The sequence below is a fragment of the Typopeltis vanoorti genome, chromosome 16 (genome assembly GCF_054136105.1).
Source record: "Typopeltis vanoorti isolate ZY-2024b chromosome 16, IOZ_Tvanoo_1.0, whole genome shotgun sequence".
In the NCBI taxonomy this organism is placed as follows: domain Eukaryota; kingdom Metazoa; phylum Arthropoda; class Arachnida; order Uropygi; family Thelyphonidae; genus Typopeltis; species Typopeltis vanoorti.
Window position 1 is genome coordinate 78544741 of NC_143564.1, and position 20695 is coordinate 78565435.

Genomic DNA, 20695 nt, shown 5'->3' on the forward strand with positions numbered 1-20695 from the left:
AACAGTTGTACGATGTCAAGCAATAGTTAGAATTGAAAGGAGTACAGGAAGATAGTTTGATTAAATCTGATGTCAGACAGGGATGTACATTATCCCCTCTGTTGTTCTTTATCTATATGGTTGGTTGGTTTATAGTTTATTTAGCACAAAAACTACAAAGGTCAAACTGTGCCATACTAAAGGTTACAACATTAGCATTTACAGAAAATTGTAAACAATATGTCTCTACAAGAATCTAGTTTCACAAAGCAGCATCTCTAGGTAAACAGAACTGCTGCAGAGGGCACAGCAACACACAAGGTCAGAGGTTATTACAGTAGTGCAAAAATTGTTAACAATATAAGTTAATACATAATATATGAAATACAAAGCCAAGGAATGCAGTATCTACATATATGTAAAATTATAATAGATGTCTTTATAGCAGTACAAAAATAGGCAAAAAGGGATTATTATACAATATGCATGGATGAAAATTAAATTTAGCAATGCAGTATAAACAGAATTTAGCAATACATATAACCAGAATTACTAGAAAGTACACAAATAGGTAAGATGTCCTACAGCACTACATGATTATTCTAAAAATATAGTAGTAAATAAGATGCATACACAAAATGTATGTTAAGTGATGCAGTATCTACATATAAACAAAATTACTGCAAAGATTTCAGCAGTACATAATAGATAACTATAGGTTAACATATGTATATACAAAACAAGTCAAGGAAAGCAGTGTCTACATCTAGTAAGATTACAACAAACATTATTATACTAATACTTAAAGAGTCAGAAGGAATTATTATACAGCAATGATGCATAAAATTTAAGTTTAGCATTATGGTATTTACATATTAACAAAATTACAGCAGGGTGATACAAATATACACGATCAAGGCCTATGGTAATACATAATTGGTCAGATTTAACTTAATGAATAAGATGTATGTATAAAAGTTAAGAAAAGTATTTACATATAAACAAATTTATGGTCAAATGTGTTTGTACAAATTAATTCTTTCTAAAAAATTAAAAACATCATGCAATTTGCCTGAGTCTGCTAGCATTTCCCTGAGTGTATATGGTTAAATAGGTGAAAATTTCATTCCTCTCTCGTGTATGTGTGGAGAAGGTATGAGCTGATTTAGCAGCTGCATCTGCAGCCTCATTTCCTCTGATTCCGATGTGGCTGGGAATCCAGCAGAACTGAACATTGAAATTAAGGATTTTCATTATGTGAAGCAGGTGTAGCACCTCATAAAGTACTGGATGCAGATTATACATAGGAGAGGAGATAGCCTGTAAAGAGCTCAATGAGTCTGTATAAATTATACACTTTTGGTAGCAGTTTTCTTTTATATGCACAAGTGCAAGCTGAATGGCATGTAACTCTGCTGTATAATTACTGCAGTCTGGTGGGATCTGATTTGAGATAATAATGTCAGGAAACACAGCAGCACAGCCAAGAGTGTCAGTTCTTGAACTATCAGTATAGATGGGTAAGAAATCAGTGTGTGCTGTTCTGTGTGCATTAAACAATTGCAGGTAAATGGATGATGAGGTATAAGATTTCTGTAGCTGACAAAGTGAGAGATTGCAGGATGGTGTGCAAACCTGCCATGGAGGAATGCTGTTATGTTTAGTGTAGCTAATGTTATCAACATTTATACTAACAGCTTGCACAGTTTCTTTAATACGCATACCAAAAGGATGTATAGAAGTTTGATGTGTGTGAATATTGAGCTTCCAAATGTAGAGAGAAGATACTATTCCATGTAGAGTGATCTGGGAGAGATTTTATTTTTAGGGCATAATTAAGAGACAACTGTTTCCATCGAAGTGATAGAGCTGGTTCATTTGCTTCAACATAGAGACTTTGAGTGGGTGAAGTGCGAAAGGCACCAGTAGCTATCCGTATACCCTGATGATGGATGGAATCCAACCATCGTAGGTTACTCTGTCTTGCTGAACCATAGACTTGGGATCCATAATCCAGCTTTGAATGTATAAGTGCATGATAAAGATGGAGCAATGAAGCTCGATCAGCACCCCACTCAGTAGAGGATAGAGTGTGAAGGAGGTTCAAAGTTCTTTTGCACTTTTCTCTTAGTTGACAAATTGTGCTAGAAATGTGAGTTTTCTGTCAAAGATGAGTCCTAAAAACTTGGTTTCTGTAGCTACTGGAATAACAGTATGTCCCACTCTTAATTCAGGATCTGGGTGATGAGTGTGTTTTCAACAGAAGTGTACACACTTTTTTCTGTTGAAAACCTAAACCTATTATTAAGAGCCATCAAAAGTATGAGTTCAGGCAGTTGCGAGATAAGGTTATCAAGATCAATTTCATTTAACTCAGCATTTGGTGGTAAATAAATTGAACATACTGTAATAAGAAATCCCACAGAGAAGCTACTGCTTCCAGAGAAGTATTAAGTTGGACCTGATGGAAAGGAATATGACTGTCCACTAGGATAGCTACTCCTCCATGAGCAGGACCATCTCCAGTTCTATCCTTAAGTACAACAGTGAAATTCCTAAAGGTACGGTCCTCATTGGGTCTTAAGTAAGTTTCCTGTAGACAGAAACAGAAAGGTTTGTGTTTCTGCAACAACATCTTGATATCGTCAATATTCTGGTGGATCCCATGACAGTTCCATTGTAAAAATTTTCCTATTGTCTTGATTTTATTGACTTGTCTAGTTTTCAAGAGGTTGAGGGCTTACCTTTGTCAGATTTATATTTATCCACTGTTTTAGGGAAGTATGGACAGCCAGTGTCCATCTCTTCCTCTGGTAGAGTGTTCAAAACATCAAATGTGTTAGGGTCAGTTGGTATGTTTAGTTTGCTTTCAGCGGGTATCGAGGTATCCATTTTTTCTGTGCGCGTGTCTGGTGGTGTAAATAGAAGAATTCTTTCCCCTCTCACTGACCAAAATCTTTTAAGAAGAAACAAATCGCCATTTAATGTATGATGTAAAGCTTCTGGATTATCAAGTTTGCCAAGTGACTGTGGTTCTGCTTCTCTACATGTTTTATTCTCTTGTGAAGAGCATTTTTTTGATGGCATATATATATATATATGAGTGATTCTCTAGAAGAGCTGCTGATATGCTGCTTTGAATGATCGAACAGTGAAGATCTTTCTCATCTACTTTACACATTCTTTCATTTAGCCAATAGCGCTTTTGTTACAGTGGCAGCAATGGGTTGTGGAGAGTGATTATCGCTTACGAAAATTTTTGAAGATAATGCTTTCCATTGAAATATCTTGTTGTTGCTCTACCTTTGCACTTTCTGATTTTCTTATTTTGACACACCAGTAGCATACGTCATTTATCTTGAACCAATAAATAACCACTTAATTAATTTTAACACTTTCCCTTCAGAGAAAGAATCATTTCACAAACTTCATCTAATTACACCAGGTTCTGACTTTTCTGATTTTCCACTAAGTCACTAAGTCACTACCTTAATAAGACTTAATCTTTATCTACAGTAAATTCACTGAATGGTTCTTAACATAGATTAAAATGCTATTTTAGTCATGGCCATACATGCCAGGTAATATACCTGTGGTAGTTGCAAAACAAGTCAGTTCATAAAAGAATGACATTGTTAGTCCTTCAATCAAGAAGATTCTAGATTATGGATTAATTAATGGGCAAACATGCCTAATGTACTTTCAAAGAAATTAGTGTAAGTATATCTACCTTACATTTTTAGTTCTGCTAATGATATTTATGACAAATGTTATGCAGCTGCCAAAGTATATTACTCATAAATTTTCATTTTCTGGAAGAATTGAATTTCAAGTTTTTTTCTTTAACATTTCAATACCATATCCATTATTATTGCTCAAATGAACTACATAAATATAAAAATTTGACTTGAAAAATTACTGATTAAAAGCAATATTAATAAAGCAAAATTCATTAAACTGTTTTTATTTGCAATGTATTTTAAAACTTTGTTTCTGAAACAGAAAACGTGATATTCATATTAAGAGAGATATTTGTAATTAAAATTTTTGCTATATTTTAATGATTACTAAAATATGAGATTTCTTTTTTATAATCATAGATGATAGAAATAGAAAAAACAAATGTTTTCTGTTTTAACTTCCTTGAGACTATGCAGTTTTCCTTCATTCGGCATATATATAATCAATTCATCAAAAGTCTGCTAATCACAGCAATTCTTAGGGTGAGTTTACCAGATTCCTTAAGGGTGTAATTTGACATATTTTGTGAGGCAGGCTATTCTGTGGGAAAAAGAATAAACAATTCTACACTGTATACCTGAAACCTCAAAGGACTGGTTTAGCACAGCATAATATTGATACTAAACATAGAATCCTGTGGAATGAAGCATATCTTCTCTATAGAAGTAGTTTTAAACATTCAGCCCTTTTACACCAGCCTAACCTGAATTAGAATGATTGTCACTCTCTCCCCCAAAACTTTGGGAGATTCCTTCTCACCTTATGTAAATAATAACATTTTTTTCTTTTTTATTAATGTTATTTCTCCGGCATGTTTTAATTGATAAGCTGATTGATGTATTTTACCTTCTATTCATGTTCTTTGAATTGCTTGTTGTTTCCACATACACACTGACGATGTACTGCTAATTTCAGTACAAAGTATCTGTACCTTTCATAAAGTTAATTACTGTGGTTATCATGTTTTTTTGTTATTTGGCATATGTATCCTCTTCTATACTCTGTCACATTAAGCATTAATAAAGCTTTACCTCAGGTAATGTCACATTAGGAAATATGATACAAATTCTTTTTAGCATTAAAATTAAATTTTCTTTAAGTCATAGAAATAGAACGTATCAGGAAAATTTGGCTCTTGTTCCTTTTCTATACTTTATGTTTCCATTTGATTAACTCCTTCACTCCTTCCTTCTCTCATCTTATTTTCATGTCTTTCTTTCTGCTCATTTCTATTTTTCCCATTACTTGATTACTGATGCTTTCAGAATGCAGTTATCTGCCTCCTGTGAATCTTCTTTCTGTACACATGCTATTTGTCAACTATATCCTAAGTTAATGGCTTCTGCATTGTCATTAGCAAAATGATAATGGCTTTTATGACAAATTATGGTACTACTGTATACAACATTTAACAAATTCAGTAAATAAAGAACATTAAAATTATTACAAACATCAAGTCTTTTTATGATTAAAAAAAAAAAAAAAAAATCAGCTAACGCCTTTTTATTCCTGTATACGGAAGTAGGCGAGGCCATTTAGCCCTATCTAACTTTTGGAGACTGAGTGGGCAGTTCAATCTCCACTGGTACCAATCAGAGATAGATGGCCCAAGGCTATCACTAATTAAGCGGTACACAGTGAAGAGAGACGGCTCAAATGTGCCGCCATCTCGTGGTCCCTAACCCAATATATTTAATGTCTGAAATAATGTGGGTTCTACAGTCGATTTTCTTGAGTTTACGGGACGAAAAACCTGAGTTTCTGGGAGGAAAAACCTGCTTGCCCGTGCCGGAGATCGACTAACTCAGGAACCGGTCGAAAAAAGGCTTAGAAAAATTTCCTCTAGTCGCCGACTAGACTCGAAACCAAGTCTTCCTTCATGCGGCCAAGCGCCGTGGTATGCAAACGCCACATCCACTGAGCTACACAGGCTCCTTTTTATGATAAATAATGATAATATTGAACAACATTTAACAAATTCAGTAAACTAAATAATGACCATTAATCAACAACTTTTCATTTTCTACATGTATCAGCATATAGCAAGTGAGGACAATATGTACTTACAAAACTGAAACTAATTATAAGAATTCTAATGTACAAATACTATTGTAAAGATTCATAATTGTAAATCATGATTATTTTTATAATGGCATTCTTGCCATTATAAAAATGCAACATGCTCAAAGCAGTAATGTTTTCAGTGTTTGATTCTGTGGATAACTGGAGAGATATAATTCATGTCTTGATGTACATGTTTACTTCTAAGGCTGAATCCAATTAGTTCTATTAATCATTCAAAGGCAAGTCTTTTTTCTTCAACTTTTCTAATGGTCCAAGTCTATATGGTACTGTGTTCACATATAACTGTAGAAATAATTATGAATTCGTAGAGTTTTAATGTTATCATCATCCTGTTGAATAGTAGACCTAGTGTCTTTTTTTTGTTGCAGTCTCAATCCATTACATGGCTAGTCTTCCAAGTGGTCTCTTTCCTCTAGGGATGTACTGAAGAACCTGGTGAGGTATCATGGTCTTGTCTATTTTATTTATGTGCTATAAACATATTTGTCTATACTGTTGGATATACTGTATTATAGTATATCCAACATTATATATCTTTGTTTTTCATCCAATCAATATATATATATATATCCTGTAGACCTTCTCATAAATTTCATTTTCAACTGATGTAAGCCATTCGTTTGTTGTTCATCCTCTTTTCTGAAGGTCCAGGTTTCACTCCAATAGTAAGTATTGGTCTTGCTAATTTCTAAAATATCACTAATCATTCTAAGTACTAGGCAGCAATTTTTGAATTTTATTATTCACCAAGATGGTTAAAGCAGTTTTTACTTACTCAAGAATTGAATTTTATTTTCAGCAAATACTTTACTTCAAATTAGTTCCTTTCCTTGAAAGGTCATACTTTTGGTTTTTATGTTAGATATTTCCACATTAATTTTTTTTTTAGAAATAAGGTTTAAATGGTGTTCAGAATATTGCAATTCATCTTCATTATCGGCAAGGAGTACCCGATCATCTGCATCTCAAACTGTATCAAGGTTGCTATCATCACTGCATAATGGCATATTTCTATGAATGTGCAACAGTGGCATTTTTTTTATATATATAAATTTTCTCTATTATTATTATATGAGGGTGATCTGAAAAGTTCCCGGCCTCGACTATAGATGGCAAAACTATCGGCAAGATTTTCTTTTTCTAAGTTGGTACATCTGTCATAAGCATCCATGTGAAACTGCATGTCATTCTGAAACAAAAGTGTTGTCTGTATCCCTTAAAACGGATAAAATTGAGTATCGTGTAGTCATAAAATTCTTTATGAAAGAAGGTTTAACACCAAAAGAAATTCATTCAAAGTTCATAAAAGTTTATGGGCACTCTTCTCCTACATTTTCAACAATTAAGAAATGGGCTGCCGGGTTTGAACATGGTTGTATCAGCTTTGTAGATGATCCATGCAAAAGACGTCCGAAAAAAGTGCAATGACACAAGAAATCTTTGATCAAGTGCACGATATGGTATTGGATGACCGGCGAGTCAAAGACTCAAATTGCTGAGACTATAGGCATTTCAAAAGAACGTATAGGATATATTTTGCATGAAGAAATTGCAAATGAAAAAGATTTGCACAAGATGGGTGCTGTGCTTGCTCACAGCAGATCAAAAATGCACTCGCATGAACATCTCTGAACAGTGCTTGGAGCGTTTTAACAAGAATAAAACTGAGTTTGTGTGTCGATGTATTACTATGCATGAGACTTGGATTCATCATTACACACCAGAATCCAACAGCAGTCAAAACAGTGGACAGAAGCCAGTTGTTCAGCATCAAAGAAGACAGAGTCAGTTCCATCAGCAGGAAAGGTCACGGGCATCGATGTTTTGGAAAGCTAAAGGCATTTTGTTTATTATTTATCTTGAAAAGGGTAAAACAATAACCGGAGAATATTATTCTGATCTTTTAACCAGACTAGATGAAAAAATTTGTGAGAAAAGATCCGGTTTGCAGAAGAAAAAATCATCTTTCATCAGGACAATGCAACTGTGTGCAAAGGTGTTTTGGCAATGGGAAAATTAAGGGATCTGCACTATGAATTGGTGGAACATCCACCCTATTCCCCAGATTTGGCTCCTTCTGATGTCTATCTCTTCCCAAAACTAAAACTCTTCCTCACAGGTTAGCGTTTTTCTTCAAATCAAGAGGCGATTGCAGCTGTAGAGGGGTATTTTGCAGATCTTACTGAAAACCACTACAGGGATGGGATAATGGCACTGGAATAAATGTATTAGTCTTAAGGGAGATTATGTCGAAAATTAAAAATAATTTTGAAATTATAAATTTTTTTTTCATTGTTAGGCCGAGAACTTTTCAGACCACCTTTGTAGATACAGGGTGTCCACATTAGACCTCTCTGGTTTCAAAGAACGGAAAAAAATCAAAATGCAGAAATATGTAAGGTTTGAGTTGCTCCAATGCTGCAGAGACCCTACAAGTTTCATCCAGAATCTTTTCCTGTGTTAGGATGCAATGGCACTGCTGGACAGGGCTGTTGTAGTTTTAAACATTCATCAGGGGCAGAGAAAGAACAAGTTGTGTGGTGGTTAGCTGAGCTAAAATCAATCAAAGTAGTAAGTTCCATCAAGTGCGCAAAAAAAGGCAGTACCCAAATCGTGAATCCTCCCGCACACCTGATGGTGTGCGAGAGGATTCGCGAGACCTTGGTGTGAAGCCCAAAATCCGTTAGGAGAGCAGCATGTGAACTGCAAATACCCCGCTCCTCTGTTCATAAGGTCGTCCATCATAAGTTGCATCTACGCATATAGGAAGGTGTTGCAGGAAATCAAGCAAAATGATAAGCTACCATGGGTAATGTTTGCATCTGAAATTCTGGAACGTGTTGACGAGAATCCAGATTTTCTTCCACAAATCTGTTTTTTGGATGAAGCCACTTTTCATGTTAGTGGAAAAGTGAACAGGCACAATGTCAAAATATGGGGGAGTGAAAATCCTCACTGTGTCACGGAAACATGTGCGTGACAGTCCTAAGGTAAATGTCTGGTGTCATGTAATGCGAAATGCTATCACTGGCCCATTTTTTTTTCGTGGAAAGCAACATCAATGGAATGATTTACCTTGACATGCTGGAAAATATTGTTTTTCTACAACTCAAAGACTTGCAACCACACATCCTCTTTCAACAGGATGGTACCCAGCCACACTGGCATTTGGAGGTCCGTGCAACTCTCTACAGGGTTTTCCCTCAGTAGTGGATTGGATGTGGAGGACTGATTCCCTGTCCACCACGATTGCTGGATCTTATCCCACTCAATTTTTTCTTGTGGGGGTATGTGAAGGACACCATCTATGCAATTAAAGTGGACAGCCAAGAGAACCTGAAACATTGCATTTATGCTGCTGTGTCCTCCATCAACCCTGACATGCTTTAGATAACCTTGTCGGAGATAGACTATCAACTTGACGCTGTGACTATAAAATTTATAAAATATAAATTTTATAGGAGATCCATTATTAGCCAGCCTGGCTGGCCGAGTGGTTAGTGTATTCACTCTCCAGCCAAAAGGCTGCAGGTTAGAATCCTGCCGTGGGCATGGATGTTTGCAATTGTCTGTGGAAAAACTAGTGGTGGTGGTAGATGGCGTTGGCATAGTTGTGGTTAGTTGTAGTTGGCGGATTGAACGATGGAGAGAGCTGTAGAGAAGGTGCCCTCCCTCGATGAGTCTATGGACTCCCTGAAGGTGTCAAATAATAATAATATTTTGTAACTATTATTTATAGCCATAAAGACTAGAAATTATCAGGGAATAGGCTGCCTTAAAAAAAAATAAAAAAACTAGAATAACTATGACTTTCTGTAAGGATTCTAGTGTGTCTTCCCAATCCTATATTCTATTCAGGAAATCTGTTGTCGTGGTTTAAGAGTTTCATCAGCACATTTGATGGTAGTAATTCCATATTACTATCATCTTCTTCAGGTGATTTATTGTTTTTGAAGTTATTTAAAAGATCATTAAATTCATACACAAATTGTGTTCTAACAGATTATTTCTGGACTGTTGTATTATTATTATATGGGTATCTCCATGGAGTCAGAAGACTTATTGCAGGAGATCCATTATTCACACAATACTTACCATACCTCTCCTTAAACTCATTCACTGATGATGAATAACCTTCTCTAGCAACCCATTCCACAAATTCAGGACCCTCCCAGCAAAAAAGCTAGTCCTAATGCAATCAGCACCCACACTTTTACACAATTTCCAGGGCTGACCTCTAATTCTCTTCCTGCCTACCATGTATTGAAAAAAGTCTTCCATGTCAATCCTATAACCCCCACCCCCACCATTGAATCTATGTGACCATATTAAAGCCTTCTAAAAGGGAACAATAATTTCCAATTACATCCTGTTTTGATTATCTTTGCAATATGCCCTCTAAATTAAACTCGCTTCAATTCCCAATTACCCCCCCCCCCCCCTCAAGTCCATAGCCTCATTAACTTACTGCAGTTCAGTTCCTTCAATATAGCACACAGCTTGTGATTATTTCTTTCCAAGGTGCACCATCTTAACACTTGGCTACATTAAACCTTTGTACATGTTGCTAATCTATTTAAGTCATCCTGCAGGATCTATACATCACCTCAATGACTATCGCTCTTTCCAGTTTTGCATCATCAGCAAACAACTGAATATTTCCCATCAAATCATTTCCTATATCACTGATGTACAAATTAAACAACAGAAGACCAAGTACTTGAGCCCTGCGGTATAACGCTTGTCAGTATTTCTAATTCTTTTATGTGATTATAAATCCTGAAATACTATAATACTTTTTATCAATCCCATTGATTCTTACATTTTCTCTCTTATTTCCTGATTCAAATAATTAAAGGTTTATAAGTTATTGGACTGAATTTCGTTAAATCTCTAAATTAGATATGAAATTATTCTGGCTTTCTTTGTGTCTTTTCCTCACTGAGATCTCTTTTAGATATGGTTTTCTTTCTTTTCTTATTCAATATTACTTCTTGAAAGCATTCTTTATCTTCTATGGTTCTAGAAATATCCTTATCCTACTATCTAAGAACACTGTTCTTTTTTTTTTTTTTGTCTAAGCTTTTAAATATTGCCTTTTAATATACCACAAATGCTTAATCACTATTTTATGTGATCTTCAACTGATTCACTGATTTCTATATCTTCTGTTAATTTTTAACCTCTCTATTGAAAAACCAACTTTAATGGGTGGATCAGAAAACCCTGCTTTAGGGACAAAATCTTGATTTTTTTTCAAACCCTTCAGACCTCTAATAAGCAGTGTGATGATGAAGTTTGTCTACTAGAGCTATTCACAAACATTCAACATGATAATATAAAGTACATTTTAGATATTTTATAATATAACAATAATACAAAATCAATTAATAACAACAACAACAACAATGGGGGGGGGGAGATTACTACAATATCAAATGTACAGAGAGCTTCATAAAATTCTTAAAACAGATTCTTAAAGAGGTGGACATGAAGAATTTCTGAAATATTCCAAAGGATTCTGTGACTAAAAAACTCCATGGTCTGTAAGACCAGAATTTACAAGAGTGATAAAACACAAATTCCATATATTCAGATGTCTGAACATATGGGATGATGTCTTCAATGCAAATATCTTTGATACAGTCAATATAGCCAGAAGAGGAGAAACAGAAAGAATAAAGAATCTAGTAAACTCTGGGAAATGCAGACAGGGAAAGATTAGTAGAAGGAAGCTTAAGGTCTTTAAAATGTAGAATTATTTTCACCCAACTTTTGAGTAAGTTTCTGACTGAATCTCAGAAATGCTTCATACCAGATTCCTGAGATATATGACTGATAATATTATATATATATTATATAATCATGGGTTTAACGTTTGTTTGCAATTATTGTTAAATCATTATTAACTTTGGATAAGTCAAGTTTGGAACATAAGAGAAGGTTAACAAGGATTTATGAGCAATTAAATAATTCAAATACATACCAGAAGATTTGGTTTCTTTAATGGCAAAATTCTGAATGATCGGAGTGATGGCAGCGTTTAAGAAATATCACTCTCTCTATAAGCTTGCGAGCTTCAAATGTAAGTTACTACAGTGAGTGGTCAATCTCTAAAATTGTGTAGATTTTTGTGTAGAATGCAAATCTGATTATTAATACTAATGTAATTAACTCATAATGAACTTACTAAACATGTAAATTATATAAGGAAAAAATGAAATGTTTAATACAGATACACATCTGGTCATGAGTAGCTCATCTCATCATCAGACTAACTGCAGAGTATCATGTGTGCGTGTATATATACACACACGTATATATATGATATGGCAAAAAAAAAGCACTGAACTTCAACACCCTTCAACACCTTGAGTTGTTGTATACACACGTCTTCGTACACAGAAAAAGAACAAATTATCACAATTTGAGGAAACATGGGGATTAAGGGGTTTTAAAATACATTCTTCCTTGTGGTTATTCATATGCTTTAATATCATTTTTGCTATAGGTGTTTATCAGAACTTTCCATATCCACCGCTCCTCCCCCGCCTTGTGTATAAATGCATGTGTGTGTATATATATAAGATAGTAGTGGAAGTTCAAAATTATCGTTACCCATAAATTTTTAAGTTCCTGTGTGTGCGCTCTCCTATCTGGCTAGCTGATAGGCAAAAAAAGAGGTGACATGATAGAAACATATAAAGGGGGTTTTACAGGAATGTCACAAAGACCTTTTTTTCAATACATGGCAGGAGGAGAGCGAGAACAAGAGGTCATGCATGGAAATTGTATAAGAGTGTGGTTAGCAAGCATTTTAGGACTAGATTTTTTTTTCTGCATGGTTAGCCTAGTGGCTATGCGCTTTGCTACCATGTGCCTGGGGAAAGGAGTGTCCTAGGTTCGATTCCTGTCGAAGATGTGAGGAGCTTAAGGATCTTCCTCAGCCATAGCCAAGTTAGCTGGTCTTGGGTGTGGACAGCAGGGTTTTCCCCCTCAGTTTATCTGGGGTTTTTCATTCCACAAGCAGGCAAACTGGCCCTGCTTAAATTACTTAATGGGTTTTATACGATTGATACAGGGGAAGTTTTTCAGTTAGTTTAGGGTGAGCAGAACTAGTGGTCACCCTGGAAACTGAGAAAGAGTTTAGTTAGCAAAGCATGAGGACAATGCGAGTGCTCTGTCAGTGAATCAATTCAAAGCAAAGTATGAGTATTGTGTTAATGGTGAAATGTTAGTTTACTTCCAATTATAAGTCTACAGTCTCCACATTAGTAACCAAATAATAATAATGAGTTAATACTTAAAAAAAATTTCTTAATTAAATTTCAAAGCCATTTTTTTCAGAAATCTAAACAATTTGCACTGAAAGATTTCTGAATTAATGCTTCCTATACTGCAAATTGAAGGCCCACATTTTTTTTTTATTTTTTAGGTATTTTACATTAATTTGTAATAACTGGTTAATTTTTCATGCAAACATTTATAAAGAAATTTTGCCATGATGTAGTAAATATGTAGTAGAATATAGGGTAGCAAATAACATAAGCAAAATAATATGCATAAATAAAATAGGATGTCATATTTTAGAATCTCTATTAAAATTTATTGCATCATTTCAATTAAACCATTTGTATTGCAACAAAAATGAGCAAAACAAAATTATTATTATTATTTCGTAACATCTCCAAGGAGTCCAAAGACTCATCGAGGGAGGACACATTACTCTACAACTCTCTGTCTCTACCACTCCACCAACCGCAACTACCTTCATCATTTACACCAATGCCATCTACCGCCAACCACCATTACTAAATTATATGTAGACTTCTGGTAAACTAAAAATGGCTCAAAATGTTTCATAAATTGCACTCCAACTTTAGAAGTATTTGTCCTTCCTTTCCTCCCCCTCTAAAAAAAGTGCCAATATTTCTGTAAAATTTGACAGTGTAAAACTATCACAGACATCATGCACATACTGCAGTGTAGCAATTTTTGCTCTTAGGTTCAAAAAGATTTTCACCTGCATCCCTTTAATTTTTATGATTAAGAATTAAAGGGGTGTCTTGAACAATTCCCCAATCACTTCAAACTTTGGTTTTGACAGAATCATTCTAATGGCAAAATTAGATCAAATTATGTCTACAAATCAAATGTTGTATAATGAATGATGATGCTATACAAGAATGTAATTTCAGACAGTCATGAAATGGTATGTTTCATAAACATACCATTTCATGACTGCATGAAATCATTTCCATGCTTGTATTGCTCTTACAAATCATTAGCATTACAACAATGCATTAGGAATAATAGTTTTTTTAAAAACATTTTTAAAAATCTTTCTCTCTCCCTCCCTTTTAATGAATTTTGTCTGTCATATGACAAGTTTTTCAAAGGAATGATATGGGGGAAGGAGGAAACCATGCTGATGTTATAATAACAAACATTTCATTTTCTTAAAATAGAAATATTTAAATCATAACATTTTATATTTTATAATGAAAATGACAGCCAACACTGGAACTAGAGAAAATAAAAATGTGATGTATTTTTTCTTACATGAGTTTCTTCAAGAATTTCCTGTAATTCGTGGGGTTCTGCACCAGTTAGGGCTGCTCCTAAAAGAATTCAGGCAAAAATGATTATTATAATGTGGAAAAATAATTTACTACAATTTTAATTTTCACTTCTGAAATAATTACTACATGAATATGAAAAATAAAGTTCTCCATGGCCTTGTTATCTAAATTTCACACATCAATCACTACAGATTAAATATTCATTAGCAGTATAAAATATTCAGAAGGAGATATGTGAGTGACATAAAAAAAACAAAAAAAAAACATAGTTTGAAGTCTTTATTTTCATACACTATTCCTCACATAATCTAACACACTCCCTTTTAATGATTTTGTCTATCATATGACAAATTTTTCAAACTACTAGTAAAACTCTTCAGAAATGGAATTGTTTTTGGCATCCTTTCTTTTAGTGTTGCACAGTGATCAGCATTCATTTTAGAAATTATGAACTTTACAACTGTGTTATAAATAACTCTTTTAATTTCCCGAAGTTTTGATCTTCATTTTAAGATCATCATCTGGAGCATATACAAATGTACAGGACAAGCTGAGTTATTACATTACATACAGGAAGCTAGAGAAACAATGATTTGATCACAGGTTATTCTACTGGCATGACCTCTAGTTAAAAAAAAAAAAAAAAAATTAAAAAAATAATAATTATTATTTAGAAACTACATCAAGCTAAATATTTATGATAACATGAGCAAACATTCTTTCCTATAGATATCATGTCGGAGGCTTAATGGATTGTATACAGCACTCAGAAAGGATTAAAACAGAATTTAATACTTCCTATATTTCGTCTCATTCACTGAGACATCTTCGGTATACCAGTGTATACCGAAGATGTCTCAGTGAAGCACTGTATACCAGTGCTTCCCCAACTTCTGGATGTCAGGGCCCCCTTTGGAAAAATTAAAATATATCACTGCTCCTCTCGAAAAAAAATCGTAATATAGACATATTATTATATTTATATTCAATACAAAACATACACAGCGAATATTGCAAAAATCAAATGCAAATATTATATTTTTAGCATGATACATACACATTTTCTCATATTTTTATATAAATAGATTTATTGTTATTGTATATTTGCAATACAAGCACATGAAACGTAAAATGAATAGTAATAAAGAAAGAATTAAAAACATGAAAGAAGTTTAATAACAATTTAATGTGATGGATGTGTTTCAATACTGCTACACCAATATCAGGTGAAATATTTGAAACTGCAATTCTTAGATTTCTGCTTTGAAATGAAACTTATATGAATAAGCATATATTTACTAATATTCATAAAGTGCAGAAATATGCAGGAAGCAAAATTTGTGAACCCACACCAATGTATGATTTTTTTCCATTAAAATATAAAAAATAACAAAACAGAAATAATAAATAATAAAAATTAAATGTTTCTTTTAAGATAAAAAGAATCTACTTAGTCTTAAAAGATTTTAAATTTGTTTTCATTATTTCACAGCCCCCTCAACAAAACCTACGGCCCCAAAGAGGGCCATGGCCCACAGTTTGGGAAGCACTGCTGTATACAATCCATTAAGCCTCCAACATGATGTCCTCAGAGCACTTCAGTCTCTACACAAGGTTTCTTCTAGATAATTTTCTTTCAGTAAAAATTATATCCTATTTTTAGCATTACAATTTTTATTTTGATTTAGGATCCTGGATTATCTACAGTCCTGTTTATAGCCACTCTTAGAGAGGAAGGTTCCATGGGTTGAATATGTGCCTTCCATATGTTTGGGATTTTTAGACCATCATTATTGTTCAGATTGGGGTGGTTGATAATAATCTCACAGGCTTCCTTAAATTTGCATTCATACCATGTTTTGGTATGTGTTGTAAACAACTAGCGCTTTTCCAGTCAATTCTATGTAAGATGTTCACAGGGCATGATCAGAAAGGCCAGTCTCACCATAGTCATTATATTTAATGTGTTATTTATGTTTTTTTTGTCTGATAGGAATTGTGTGTCCTGTTTCCCCTATATATGGTATGTTACAGTAGCAATAAATACGGTATACTCCAGGGTGGGACATTGGAGGGACTAGGTCGACAAAACATAAATACAGATCTTTGTTATATTCCCGTGCTTTCTCAACTATTTGTCGTAAACTGAAGATCTGATTCTGACAGCCTCTATTTGGCCTGAATCCAGCTTGTTCTTCACCAAGCTTTTCTTCCACAATTCTTCTCAACTGTTTCTCAAGTATACTTGCATAGATCTTGCCAGGAACACTCTGTAGGGAAATACCTCTGTAATTCTCACATTCAGTTTTATTTCCCTTTTTATATATGGGTACTATTAGAGCTCTAATCCAATCATGGAGAATTCGTCCCTCTGTCCAGGCTTTCAGAACTATGCAGTGCAGCCACTGTAAGACTTATACCACCATACTTCAGCATTTCTGGTTGAATATCATCTACTCCTGCTGCCTTTCCACATTTCAAGCCTTTGATGGCTTTTTGTACTTCAAATATGGATATGTATTCCTGACTGCATGCATGGTCAGAGTTTTTTACCAACGTGCTATCATCACTACTTGTTTCATTTAGCAATTTTTCGAAGTAATTACTCTATACTTCAAGGATATCTTTTTCTCCTGTTTTCATGTCACCTTTATCATCTCTAACTCCTTTTACAGCACTCTTTCCTCCTTTTCTAAGCTTCTTCAATAACCTCCAGAATATCTTACCACCATCTTGATATTTATTTTCTATCTTCTTTTGTCTCTGCATTCTCTAAGAGCAAAAGCTTACTTATTTATCAGGAACTTTTGATATGCTTTCTTCTTTTCCTTCACTGCCTCTTTAACTTCCTGTGTCCACCATGGAGGTCTGATTTAAGGCTTGCCACTGAATCTCCGAGGTTTGGTTCCTGTTCTCAAACTCTTTCAATTTTTCTTCAATAATCTTTGTGTATTTTAGTCTACAGTTCCCATCTGAGATCTGCTCAACTTTCATCACTTTAAAACTTTCTTACATGTTATTTCTTTTCAATATGAAATTCAATTTCATTCTGCTCAAGACTAAATAGAGATTGCTTCCAATTTCAAATCCTCTGTACACTCTGGTGTCCTGTACCAGGGAAAAAACATCACTATCAACAATAACATAGTCAATGAGACTTTTCTTAGTCCTTGCTTCTTCTCTCCATCTGAATTTGTGCACATTTTTATGTTGGAACATCATCATCATCAAATTCCTGACATGTACCGTCAAGGGGTGTACAGGATATGATAGTACTACATGAAAAATTTACATCATTACTAACTTCTTACCTACAATTTTCTGCCAAATCTACAACACTGTCAGATCATATATTTATATATCTATCTTCAAAGGCACTTTTTACCATATCAATCCACCTATATCTTGGTCGTCCTCTGGGTCATTTTCCTGCCAACTTGGCAGAGAATACTTGCTTTGCTATCTTTCCTCGACCATTCTGTTTAAGTGACCATACCACCTGAGATTAGCTCTGCTAACGCATTCCTGGATGCTGACAATGTCAAATTCTTTCCTAATATTATTGTTTTTTAATATGATATTGTCATTGATGCCATTTGTTCACACATCTAATCTTTCTCAGAACCCTCATATCTGCGGTCACTATTCTTTACTCCAGTGTTTTATTTCTGACCCAGTTCTCAGATCGACAAGTTAAAACTGGTTTGAACACTGTTTTGTATACAGCTAATTTAGTGTTCTGACTAAATTCTCTCTTATTCCATATGAATTTATTCAACTGACTTTCCACCATACCAGCTTTGCTGATTCTGTTGTCTATTTCCATAGTTAATTTACCATCTTCACTAAAAATTGTGACTACGTAGCTGAAATGTTTTACTTGTTCCACAAATTCTCCATTTACAACACAATTGACATTTTCAACAATTCTACCTATTTTCATTGTGTTTGTCTTTTTAATGCTGAGCTTCATACCATATCTATTACAACAGTTATTCAATTTAGAAAGGGAATCTTGCAAACTTGTAGCAGATTTATTTAGAAATATAACATCGTCCACATAAAGCAAAGAGCATACCATTAACATCTCCAATTCTGATATCATGTTTAATACTACTTTCCTTCATAATGTGATCCATATAGATAATGAATAACAGAGGGGATAATGTACATCTTTGTCTCACACCAGATTTAACATTAAACCATCTTCCTGTACTTCCTTCAATTCTAACTGCTGACATACAACTCAAATAAAGACTAAGTATTGCTTGATATAATGCCTCATCGACACCATATAACTGTAGCGTATTGAATAGCTCCTCTCTTGGCACCTTGTCATACGCCGTTTCCAGATCGACAAAACTTAAATACAGATCTTTGTTATATTCCCATGATTTTTCAACTATTTGTCGTAAAGTGAAGATCTGATCCTGACAGCCTCTATTTGGCCTGAATGCAGCATGATCTTGTTCATCAAGCTTTTCTTCCACAATTCTTCTCAACCGTTTCTCACTTATACTGGCAAAAAATTTTGCCAGGAACACTCAGTAGGGAAATACCTCTGTAATTCTCACATTCAGTTTTATTTTCCTTTTTTATATATGGGTACTATGAGAGCTCTACTCTAATCATCGGGAATTTGTCCCTTTGTCCACGCCTTCTGAACTATGCAGTGCAGCCACTGTAAGACTTTTATACCACCATAATTCAGCATTTATGTCGAATATCATCTACGCCTGCTGCCTTTCCACATTTCAAGCCTTTGATGGCTTTTTCTACTTCAAGTATGGATATGTATTCCTGACTGCATGCATGGTCAGTGTTTTTTACCAACGTGCTATCATCACTGCTTGTTTCATTTAGCAATTTTTCAAAGTAATTACTCTATACTTCAAGAATATCTTTTTCTCCTGTTTTCATGTCACCTTTATCATCTCTAACTCCTTTTACAGCACTCTTTCCTCCTTTTCTAAGCTTCTTCAATAACCTCTAGAATATCTTACCACCATCTTGATATTTATTTTCTATCTTCTTTTGTCTCTGTATTCTCTAAGAGCACAAGCTGACTTATTTGACAGGAACTTTTGATATGCTTTCTTCTTTTCCTTCACTGCCTCTTTAACTTCCTGTGTCCACCATGGAGTACTGATTTTACTATCCTTGCAGACAACTTCAGCACATGCCTCTCTGGCTGAATCAATCAGGGTTTTCTTTAAGGCTTGCCACCGAATCTCCAAGGTTTGGTTCCTGTTCTCAAACTCTTTCAATTTTTCTTCAATAATCTTTGTGTATTTTAGTCTACAGTTCCCATCTGAGATCTGCTCAACTTTCATTCATTTTAAAACTTTCTTACATGTTATTCTTTTCAATATGAAATTCAATTTCATCCTGCTCAAGACTAAATAGTGATCACTTCCAATTTCAGATCCTCTGGACACTCTGGTGTCCTGCATCAGGGAGAAAACATCACTATCAACAATAACATAGTCCATGAGACTTTTCTTATTCCCTGCCTCTTCTCTCCATGTGAATTTCTGCACATTTTTATGTTGGAACATGGTGTTAGTAATAACTAGTCCATGTCCTGAGCAGAAATCCAACAGATATTTGCCATTATTATTAGCTTTGCTCTTTTCTCCAAATTTTCCCCAAATATTTTTGTATGTCTGACAATCATTTCCTACTCTGCTATTTAGATCCCCAACAAGGACCAGCTTTTCCTTTTTCATCGTGTCAGTTGCTTTTTCTAAAGCATTAAAAAATTCCTCCACTTCTACCTTAGTAGAACCTTCTGTGGGACCATAGGCAGAAATAAGTCTCATTGTCCAATTCCCCATTCTGATAATTGCCCACATCACTCTACTTGAGACTGCCTGCCGTTCAAGAAGATTAGCCTTGTATTTTGTGTTGAATACTATGGCTACTCCTTCTTTTCTTTGAGTTTCATTTCCTGAATATAACATTTTGTATTTATTGCTCAGAAAGATCTCACCAGTTTTTGTCTTTTTTGTTTCAGTCACGCCTATTATGTCGATCTGGTACTTATCTAATTCTTCAGCTAGCTCCATTTCTTTGCCATTCAGGCTTCTTATGTTGATAGTACCTGTAAATAATAAATCTTGAACTCTGGTGATATTGAGTTGGGGGTGTGCTTTCAGATTTGTTCCAGTAGGTGACTTTTCGTTGTTTGCCCTGGTTCCCTGGCAAAAACAACGGGGGGGGGGGGGATTGTTTAACAGGGCAACGCTGCCAGCTAGCATGCGATTTTGTCATGTTGTACCATCATTTTCTATATTGGTTTAAGCCAA

The 20695-nt window shown here is 34.6% G+C and overlaps 1 protein-coding gene across 1 annotated transcript in view; it reads right to left on the reverse strand.

Moving 5' to 3' along the window:
- Lon (lon protease homolog, mitochondrial) overlaps nucleotides 1-20695 on the reverse strand; it is a 319254-nt gene that overhangs the window by 181545 nt on the left and 117014 nt on the right. Inside the window, exon 7 of the mRNA XM_090406689.1 lies at nucleotides 14368-14426. Coding sequence (XP_090262815.1) covers nucleotides 14368-14426 — 59 coding nt within the window. The remainder of the gene's footprint in view (nucleotides 1-14367; nucleotides 14427-20695) is intronic.